General features: G+C 45.6%; 1 protein-coding gene across 1 annotated transcript in view; it reads right to left on the bottom strand.

Moving 5' to 3' along the window:
- Positions 1–11,345, bottom strand: part of Myrfl (myelin regulatory factor like) — a 120,343-nt gene that overhangs the window by 49,221 nt on the left and 59,777 nt on the right. The window contains exons 7-10 of the mRNA XM_087901975.1: positions 9,475–9,670; positions 6,279–6,355; positions 5,203–5,313; positions 4,145–4,235 (exon numbers count right to left, since the gene is read on the bottom strand). Of these exons, the coding sequence (XP_087758101.1) occupies positions 4,145–4,235; positions 5,203–5,313; positions 6,279–6,355; positions 9,475–9,670 (475 nt within the window). The remainder of the gene's footprint in view (positions 1–4,144; positions 4,236–5,202; positions 5,314–6,278; positions 6,356–9,474; positions 9,671–11,345) is intronic.

The following is an 11,345-nucleotide window of genomic DNA, read 5'->3' as shown; positions in this document are numbered from 1 at the left end:
AACTGGCTTAAACAAAAGCTTTTCTGCAAGACCCCTGGAGCCCCTTGGACATGAACCGGGAGTTGGCTTTGACCCAGGTTCCTCTGCTGTGAGCGATCAGCACCGGAGCGTGGAGAGAGCCGACGGGCTCTGCTCTCTGCTGAACATCCTGAGCCACTTGGAGGCAACCAACCAGGACAGTGATGGCTTCTTGCTGTTGGCTGAGGTTAATGAGCTTTGGGATAGCGCTTACCATGTTGGTCACGGGAAACTAAGGAGATGTCAGTTTTTTTGTTTGTTTGTCTTTCCCACAATTGCCTCATTTGCCACAATTGTTTCATCAGCTAAAACTCAGCTCCTCAAATATGTTCAAATGTTCTCAAGAAAGAGCACAGATAGATTGAGAGCAGATACTAAGAAGGGGTCAGCATCTCGAGTGAGAAATAACGTAAGATGTGAGCATTTCCTTCCCCACCCTCGGGACCCGCGCTTTCGGGTGTCAGAACAGTCTGTGCTGTACCCCACCGTGATTGCTAGACACCAAACGCCAAAAGGTTCCCTTTACTTTTCTAAATTACTTTTTTGTCTCATGGTTTCATATGTTTAGGGAGGACTTAAACTCCAGTCTAGGTTATGTAGCCAACAGGTTGTAAGACTTCACAGTGGTCGTTTATCTCTGTGTACCAGTGTTATCTTTTGAATAGCGATAAACCTACTGTCTTTACCTACCTCCAAAGGTTATGTGTGTCTAAGTAACAATCTTAATGTGAACAGTCTGCAAAAGTGAGGGCAAACTGACACATATCCATCCTCCACATCTGGCTGGATACAGAGCTCACTGTGGTCACAGCAGCAGAGCCACAGTTCCCCGGGCTCCCTTCTGCGAGAACACAATGTAAATGGCGCCCCCTGCAGGTGCTTGGGATAGCAAACAGCATTAGAAGTGATTTGACCGGAATGAAAACTGCTGGAATTTCTGTTTTAATTTTGTTTATGACTCTAAACACAGGCAACAGAAGAACTTGGCCTTTAGCGAGCAGTTCTTAGGAAATAAATTTGTACGTCTTTTGGAAGAGTTATTAAAACTGGGTCCAAAAATATTCTTCAGCAGGGCCATTCTGTGTGACATTCACTACTAGGAACTCACTGAAAATGCATATCTGGACCTCTCAGGCTATTAAAATAGAAACTCTGGGTGTGGGTATGGCTATCTATGTCTGCAGAAGCTCCCTGGGTAGATTGGGATACCTCTTGCCAGCCATACAGACGCTGCTGTCTTTGGTGTTGATTTTCTACCGCAGTGTGGTTTGCAGGGGGAAGCAGGAACCCTTGAGGATGGGGTCGTTTCTAGTCTCCCCAGAACAGAGACAGAAATAACGTGCTCCTTTTCAAACGGAGAAAATCCTGAAGTGTCTTTGAAAGTCAGGCAAGGGTAATTGCCCCAAGTGTTTGCCTTCCAGCCCCCCAAACCACCTCTAATTGTGTATTTCAGAAAGGAAGGAGAGTTGAAAAAAACCCTGGTTGCTAACACAGGGGCCCTTGAAGAAACTCCACCCAGGAGTGCTCCCAAAAGCAAAGGCCTGGCAAATACATCTGCTCACTGGAGAAAACCTTAACTGATCCTAAATTAGTCCATTTACACCACAGGGGTTTAACATATTTCTAAAGCTGTTATGGTTGACAAACCAGGTGGACAAAGACTGAACTCTGGCCACCGTTCTCCCTTCCGAGGAGAATTTTGACAAATACGGTATCCTGGATACCTCCCAGAGACCAGAGTCTCGGGGACAGTCCTCACACTGTCTTTCTATCAAACAGAAAAACACTGATCTCCATTTGAGCAATGGCTCTTAGTCCACAAAGCGGAATCCGGTTTTCAAAGAGTGCCCCCCCACGCATAGCCAAGCACGCAGCGCCCTTAATTATTAAACTTACCTGCCTGTCTTTTATTCTGGAGCTCAAGCTGACAGAACCAGGCCATGGTCTTAGAGGCCACACTTGCCTCTTGGGTACGGGGCAGTACCCACTCAAATGGATAGACCACACAGAGATGGTCCTTTCTAGAATGTTGGGTGCAGCAAACACTGGTGAGCGTCTCTAAAACTACATGAACCAAATAATAACACCATCTCTTACATTTCTGTCTCTCTCTGTCTCTGTCTCTCTGTCACTCCCCCCTCCCCCCATGCTGTTAATTTGAGTGGGCCGAGAAATCTGCTTCCGCTGTTACACCTGTGATTTGGAGCGAGCATGAAGTAGCCACACACACACACCCGTGAGATAATTTCAATTTGGGGCATGAGGGTGTGTGTTACTGTCACATTGTTCTTCCCATTATTCTTAGGGTAAGTTGGCGTCTTCTAGGTGTCACCCTGGTTTAGGGTGCTGGTGTCACCCTAGTTTAGTGTAGGGTGCCCTCTTTAACCAGGAATAATAGCTAGGAGGAAGCTACTGTCTCTGGGGTACGAAATGTTTTCAAATTTTAAAAGTTGAGAAAATAGCATAACACTTAATCTGTGCTGAGCGCAACTTGGCGTGTTTCATATTGAGACTAGCTTCCATTCTCCCGGGCTCCCCGTCTTTGTGTTGTGATGAGGGGGGGGGCGTTGGTTAACAGAGTTTCCAGTTAGCAGAGTTCCTGTGAGCCAGGCTCCCTTCCCCTCCTGGCTGCCGTGTGAACTTGCACAGTACTGAGGGCTCAGACAGTCAGGAAAGGAGAAACAAAGCTGCCAGGCAAACAATTCGGAGGATGCGGGTGGCTAGCAGACAGAGTGAGGCAGAGGCTAGCCACAGGACTGCACTGTGGTGCCCACCGGTCTACACCGTCTTATTCCTTCTGAAGTCTGAAGCAGCGAACAACCCATTTTCTGGACTTGAATTCAGATCAGAATTGTTAGCATAGCAATCCAGATAATACCAGATGAGATGTCCAAGATGGCTCTGACATAGGAGATTGGAAAGACACCTCTTTGATTGGCTGCCTGTTTTTGTCTCAAAAGAGCCTTGTTAGCCTATGGTTGGGTCAAAAACAGCCCGAGTGTGAACAGCCAGCTTTCATGCAAGTATTTTACTTCACATCTGTTGTTACTTCACCTCCAATAAGAGTTTTAGGGGTAACTGATGGATTCTTGCTAGTAGATAGCTTCTTAGTGTTAGGGGTAACTGATGGGTTTTTGCTAGTAGATATGCTTCTTAGTTTTAGGGGTAACTGATGGGTTTTTGCTAGTAGATAACTTCTTAGTTTTAACCGGCTAAAGGAATTACAGAGGAATCTTTGTTTCAGAAGAGCTCAAAGCAGGCAAGAAGCACTGCCTTCCCGAAGCAGGCAGCTGTGTCCCCAGGGCCTTCGGTTGGTAGCTGTGATCACGGGCCTGCCCATAGAGAACGAATCTCCCTACTGGAGTTTCACATCCTCCCTACGCCACTCTTAAAAGGCCCGGGACCACACGGCCTCAGTGGCAGCCAGTCTGGATTCACGCCCGCAGCTGCAGCCGCTAGAAGCTTAATGCCCCTATGATGGCCAAGATACCCATCCACAGCTGTAACCATCCAGCCACTGTCACTCGGCAAATGGGTTGGAGCTTTCCTGCGTGCCAAGCAGCCGCCCTGATGCCCTGGGGTCAGCCATCATGTGGGAACACAGGAAACCTCCGTGGTGCATTCCTCGCTCACTAGGCCAGGATCAGAGAGAGCTGGGATGCTACGTGAACTCCACTGTTTATGAGCTGAGCGCTCTAGAATGGTTTTGCATCTCAGGCCTCTGTGCTCTGACAGCAGGGAATGGTCACACAGTGAAGGCTTCATGGGTATAAAGTGGAATCGTGTAGATTTAACCAGAGCCTCCAAAAGAGAGTCGGTGTCAGGGTTTCCAACCTCAGTACCACGGCATGTGGGGAGGGGATGCTCCCAGTAGGCATATTGTCCTGTGCATTGTAAAGCACTGTGTGGCATCCCTGGTCGCTATGCCTTAGATGCCAGGTGTATGGATAAAACTGCCCTTGGTTGAGAACCACGCTATTAAAAAAAAATGTAGTTTCTGCTATTATCAAAATTGACAACCACGGTTGGGAAAAAAACACACCTCAAGCATGTTGCTGACAGTTCAACTTCTTCCTGCAAGGTAGAAAAACATACATGGTCCAGAGAACCAGAGAACTCTGCTTACCCGGACGATGATCCTTTCAGAGATGTGGGCAGCCAACAGGTAGAACTGGTCTTGGTTAGCAGCATACAGCCCGACCACCAACATGAAGTATCTAATTCAGAAACAGCAGGCTGATGGGGGTGCATCAAAGAATAGAGACATAGTTTGTGCAATTAACTGGCACCCAACTTTTCATTCATAGTGAGCTCAGTTAGACGGGTTCACGTACTTGCAGACTGCCTTCCCCTCCCATGTCGGCAGCACCCCCAGAGAAATGGGAGAGCGAGTGGCTGACTTGCTACCACCCCAGTGTGTCTGGGAGCAGCCCCACTGGGGAGAGCTTCTAGGACTGGGTTCAGCCCACCTATGTGGACTTGCCTATGCCCCACCCCGGTGCATCTCTGAAGCATTGTTTACAAACACAGGACAGAAACCACCAAGGTTCCCGTGTCCTCAACCATATAAGTCAGACATCCTGGGTCTTAATGGAGGATACTGGTCCCTTCCCACCTTGACCCGCCCCAATCATCCTCCACCTTCAATGTTCTCAGGCCTTGGGCTGTAGCTGAAGACCTGAACCCCCCTCCAATTGCTCCCAAAGCAATTCTCCTTGCCAGCCCTTGAGCGCCGTCCTCACATGACCCATCCGGGAGATCATCCTAGGATCTAACTATGTCTTAAAGGTCAGAACAAAAGCTCTCTGTGAAGTTTATCTTCCCAGGGCTGGGGAGATGGCTCATTGGTTAAGAACGCTTGTTACCAAGATTCAGTGCCAGCATACAGGTGTGGTAAGCACAGTCAGCCCTCAACCCAAAAGCAATGACCAAAATGTGTAGCTGCCCATCTAGACAACCATGGTGGGAATTAGACTGAACAGGAGCGAGCATTGCTGGGAGCAGGGAAGGGAGATCAAAGGTGTCTGGGTAAAATGAGATAGATGGGTTAATATGCCAAGTCGGAGAAGGGAGGAGATCCGTGAAGCAGGCTGGATAAGCTGGCTGAGTGGCTCAGCAGATCAGAGGGGTCCTTCCTAGCTAGGTGATGTGTCTGGACATTTTTGCTCACAGTGGCCCCGGTACCTCTGGTCAGGATTCGGCTTCCCCTTCTTCCTCATGTTGTTCGCTGTGGTTTCACCGAAGTGTAACCGTCCCAGCGTTACTTTGGTAACCTGGTCAGTCAGGAGGTCGATTCTAAAACAAACAACAGAAATGTCAAGAGAATGGAATCGAGCGCAGCGCTTGGGCACATCTGGTCTCTTGGAACCCTCAGTGGGTTTTGTTCCCTGTTCTCATACCCCGCAGAAGCCGCATACCCTGGAGTTTCTTACTTAGACGGAAATCCACAGCATGGGTGCACCAAGGAAGGTCACAGAACGACTCCTTGCTATCAGAAGCTATGTACGCTTCAGGTTTCCGACCCAAGGACCATGAACTCAAGATGTCTCAACTGGTTTCTGTTGCCTCCACAGTGGGAGGAAAGACACACTCATGTGTGCTCACAGTCGCTCCAGCACCCTGCTCCTCACAAGCGACCTCTTTAGGTTCGTCCAGACCTTTGGCTTCTCCTTCAAGTAGGTGACCTCCCACAGCCTAGCCAACAGGAGGCAGCACGCTTCAAAGAAAAGCCATGCAGCCTGCCCAAGAAAGGGAGACCCCATCAGACGTCAGCCAAGTCACGTGTTTTCTCGCGTGCCTGGGCTCCACAGACATTTGCATGAGTGGCTCTGTCCAGGCTGTAGAAGTATCCTGCCCCAAATGGGCTTGACTGCAGTCAGCTTAAGCTACCTCAACTACATCCTGGCCTAATAAGCCAGGGAACGGGTGCTGCCTCACGCCATTCCAGAGAGAGGACTCTAACTTGCTACATCATTACTGCTGTGGATGCTACCCTGGGTGCAAACTTTCACACCAGCATCTGTCAAGGTAACTGTAAAATACATAGAGAAATGAACTGTATATATGCATATAGGAAATATTGAAATTTTTTTGCAATGATCTCGAAGCCTTATTTTTATGGATAACCACATGTTCATAATAGTCACATCCTATTACTAACTTAGATCTATTATGGGTTTTGTTGTAAATAGGGAAAGTAAATAATACTAGTCATCTTCCCCAAACCTTCACCAAGATGTACTCAGAAAAGAAATTCTTACTTAACGGGATCAAAAGTCTTTTTGCTTCTATCTGCTTGGGACTGTTCAATAGCAATCACTTGATTGGTGGCTTCTACCTGGATAGAAAGACAAAAAGTAATCAACTCATAGATTAATCAACGTATCAAAAATAATGTTCACTAATAGAAAGTGTTCATATACTTAGAACCTTTGCCAGGGTACAGGCTGGGCTCTGGGTGGGAAGTCTGAATTCTGAAAAAGACACGTTAGACTAGCAATGGGCACCATCTATCAGCAGTGTGCTACTGTATAAAAGAGAGCGATACCTGCAGAATTAAATGATGAAATATAGAGTGAGCTATTAAAAGACCAAAATATCAGAAGCAAAAATGAATAAAAATAAACTAACAAGAACAAAGCAGCTCAAAGAATATATCTATCCATCTATTCATCCATCCATCCATGTATCCTTTCATTCATTCATTCATCCATCCATCCACTCATCCATCCATCTATCCATTCATCCATCTATCCATTCATCCATCTATCCATTCATCCATCTATCCATTCATCCATCCATTCATTCATGCATCCATCCATAATTCATCCTTTCATTCATCCATCATTCATCCTTCCATCCATCCATCCATCATTCATCCATCTATCCATTCATCTATCCATCCATCCATTCATCCATCTATCCACTTATTCATCAGTTCCTTCACTATCTAGTGAGCACCTACTATGTACCAAGCATCACTCTAAACATTATAGGTCAGTGAACAAAGCAGCCAATACTGCTATTGCTCTCCTCCTTTACTTTCTAAAAAAAAAAAAAAAAAAAAAAGAAGTGAATAAAATTGAAAACGGACAAGATTAATGCACTTGGATGCACATACAGAAATACAGTGAATTCCATTAATATGTATGATCAGCACATATTGGTAGGTATAATTTTAAAGTGAATAAAACTAATAAAACCCACTAGGCCTGGTGGTCCAAGCCTGTAATGGTAGGTACCCAGAAGTTGAGACCAGAAGATCATCAGATTCAGACTTGCCTGGGTGACAAATGAACTCAAGGACAGCTTGGGAAACTTAGCAAAATTACATCTCATAATAAAAAATAAAAAATAAATCTGGGGATAGAGTTCAGTGATCATCTTGCCTAGCATGCATGAGGCCATTGATTCATCCTTATTAATATTTACATACATATGAGTGCATGAACACACATACACACACTCCTGTTCTGGACAGAGCTTAAGTCCTAATATGAAGGAACAATGGCTTGGCCTATAAGTAACACATGAGATGGTGCTTCTTCCATAGCTGCTCCACACCCTATTCCACGAACCCTGCCAGAGCAATGCTCTGATACGCAGCAAGCGGACATTCACACTGTCACAGGGCAATCTTTCTAGAAAGCAAAGAGGCCACTGACAACAAATCCCCTCTAGGTGTTTCTCCTCCGGCAGACACGGAGGCACACAAATGTTCAGTGAAGTTGTGCTAAGAACTCTGAAAGACAGAAATGAAGTTTCCAGTAATAAAGCCCTTAGGATTATGTATCCTTAAGACAGAAAGCCGTGCCAGCTTTGTCAACAGTATTCCATTAAGTCTGTGCGTCCACAGACTTTCATAATGTGAGGTTAACAGGATAGCATCTATTACAACAAGAGCAGAATTAGTCCACCAACTGCTGGACCTCAACCAGGAAGACTCCATCTCCTCCTCACACATTTCTGTTACGTGCCAACATTTTCACAGTGGACGCGCTATTTCTATACTCATAAAAATATGTTTGGTGAGTGGGTGTTGCTTGTTTGCTTGTTGTTTGTGTTTAATTTTTGCTGCTGGTTCATTTTAAGAGTTCACTTGGGAACAAAGGTGATTGGTGGATACAGCATCCAGCTACATTTTCGAAGACAGCACACCTAAACTCAGGTTCACTATTCGGAGGTCTGTATGCGATGCACATCGCTTCTCTTAAGGGGCTGGGCAGGAGATAATAATTTAATGTGGTTTTGGCTGCTCTCAAACCATACTGCGTGTGTGTTAGAAGAGACACAGCTGAGCGCCAGAAGTGAAGTGTCGTACTCAGACTGACCAAACTGTGGATGTGTGACCCAAATAGATGACTGTTACCATCTTTAAGGCACTAATGTTTGAGATAGGGATTGTGTAGTACGGATAAAATGACCGCCATTACTATTCTAGATGAATTATGTAACACCACTGGGCCTCTGTTTCCCCTGTGTTAATCTACAGAAAAGGGGGCGCTGACTAAATAATGCTTCTTTAGCTTCTGAAGTTAGAGAACTCTCTTGAGAACTGGGTTAAGATTGAATCCATTCCCTGAGGTCATGCACTAGCAGCAAAACTAAGATGGCTGAGTGTAGCGACATTTCAATTGTATTTTAATAAATAAAGCTTGCCTGAGGATCAGGAGAGTACAACAGCCACACTGGCCAGTCTTACAGCCAGGCAGTGGTGACACACACCTTTAATCCCAGTAACTTCACTAGTTGCCACAGAAAATGGGCAGTGCATGCCTTCAATCCCAGTGGTACACACCTTTAATCCCAGCCCTAGAGAGGATTATAAAACGTGAGGAAACAGCTCCCAGACACAGTCTTATTCTGCGATTCCTGGAGGCTGGATCACCATTTTAGACTGAGGTCAAAGTAAGAGCCAGTGGCTGGCTGTTTTGCTTTTTCAGATCTTCAGGTTGAATCCCAATTTTCCTCTCTGAGATTTTATTGATTTGCTTCAGTGGAGGTCAATGCACCAAGACGAGAAAACAGTTTATACCCTGGAAGCTAAAGCCACAGTTTGAGGTGATGTGGTGCCAAAATTAGGGCTCATGTCTGAGGAAGGAGCAGATCATCCTTCCTGTGTCTTGGACCTTTAGTCACCATGCTGTAGGAAGCACAAACTGCCTCACTGAGGCGTTTACACAGAGAAGAGTTGATGCCGCCCAAGCGCCCAAGCGCAATTCCACTTAAACACCGGGGGACAGGAAGTGAGAATGTGACAGGTACATCATAGAAACTCTCGGTGGCCTTCTCTGTGTGAAAGTAGAAGAAAGTGAGCTGCCACGGCCACACCTGATCAGGGGCAGCTTTGTGGTCTGAACAAATTCCTGCTGATGTTTTTAAGTCCCTGAAGTCTGAGGTTAGGAGAACACTTAAGAAGCACTGATTAAAGTAAGCTGAATTAATGAAAGGACCTACCTTAATTCCAAAAGCTTTCAAGTAAAACATTTCTATTGGCTTCAGGCCCATTTGGGTTTTAACAAACTTCGGACTTCCCCAGACTTGGATATGGATGGTTATCTGGAAATGATTCTTCTTTTGACAAACAAAAGCTTCATCTACTGGCGAGAAAGTGAACCCTTTGTCTGTCACAACTTGATAGCCCACGTCAGGCCTGAAAAGAGACGGATCACAAAACCAACTGCACGGTATTTTCTTTCTTCCTTGATAGAACCAAGAGTATAAGCATCCCATTGTGTGAGGCTCACTGCACCAAGTGCCCTTTGCTGTGTTCTGTCCATTTCCTGCATTTCTACTGCAGAAATAAACATGACATTTCGAAGCATACCGGCCTTTTAAAATCTTCTTGTAAGGAAGCAGTATGAGTTCTGCCAAACAGAACCACCATTTCCCTGGACTTCTCCTTGGTGCTTTCCAAGAACTTTTAATCTGACTCCACACCATACATGAGAAAGGGGGGCGGGACTGGAAGCTCAGCAGGCGGCTGTCACTCACAGTGACCTGAGGTACAACTAATCTCCTCCCTTTAAAGGACACTTCTCAAGGTCGCAGGGACCTTAGCCACTCAACTGAAGGAATGTTCAGCCTACCCATTGTCCTATGGAAAAAGCAGGCTGCTCAGAACGGCTAGGGACAACTCTAAACCGAAAGAACCAGAGCCATCATTGCACTGATTGAAAGCGTTGTCCTTCCTGGAATATCTTCCTACCCTTTTGGTCCTTCCAATCTGGTAACAGCACTGAAAACCACCACAAGGATTTCTTCTGCAGGAAAGAGAGTTGGCTTTTCTCTTTTCTCCCTTGTTTTCTTTTCTCTCTGGCAGCAGGGTAGCCAGTCAGAATTTTTGCTTTATTTAATATTTCCAGTGATATGTTGGAATATTATTATGTTATGCAAATATTCTGTATATAACATGATGAATAGACATATTTTAAGTGTTAATAAGAGGTGGGGGGGCTGGAGAGAGGGCTCAGCAGCCAAGAGTGTGTGCTGTTTTCCCAGCGGATATGAGTTTGGTTCCAGGCACCCACTTTGGGCAGCTCGCACCCACCTGGATCTCCAGCTCCAAGAGAATTCCACCCTTCTGTCCTCCGCAAACATCTGCACTCATGTGCAATACCCCCATGCAGATGTATAATTAACAAAGCCAATCTTTTAAAAAAAAATTAATAAAATGGACGGATTAGATGCTATCATCATTAACTAGACACAAAAATATAAAAGCTTTAAACTTCGTTGGTGAGCTTCTCCTGTAAATGTTGTTGATGTGGAAGATGGTTTTTAATTCGTCAAGGCTTCTAAAAAGGGACTTTTTGTTCAATAGTTCCTCCTTAGAGCCAGGAATGAGGGCAGGGTATCCACCGGTCTCTTGTGAGGCCACCTGCCTCCTGAGGTCCCAGCAGAGGATGACTATTGTTATCACAAAAACACAGAGCTTTCGAATTTTACTCTATTTCCAAAATCAGAAAGTGTTAGCAGGCTTCTTGGGAAAAGGAATATCCATGTTCTTTTCGAGTTGTGTGCCTGCCAATGGATGGCTTACGTCCCTGCAACAGGGATTTCCTTCAAGTAACCAGTTAAAGGTCTAGCAATCTCAGGGCTCAGCAGCAGCAAAGGACAAGCCATCTAACAAAGAATTTGAGGGAGAGTATGTGCCTTCTATTATCTAGGAGCTTGATATCGACTTGATTTCCACAGTCAGTCCGCTAATTTGTGGGTCATAACCCCACACGGGGCCACAAGACTGAACCGGCAAGATTCTGGTGACAAAAAAAAAAAAAAATGGTAACAGTAAAATGTTTGTGACTGCACAGTGGACGGAAGTTAAT

The sequence above is a fragment of the Myodes glareolus genome, chromosome 26, assembly GCF_982192425.1.
Source record: "Myodes glareolus chromosome 26, mMyoGla1.1, whole genome shotgun sequence".
Lineage (NCBI taxonomy): Eukaryota > Metazoa > Chordata > Mammalia > Rodentia > Cricetidae > Myodes > Myodes glareolus.
This window is presented reverse-complemented; position numbering and strand designations above follow the sequence as displayed.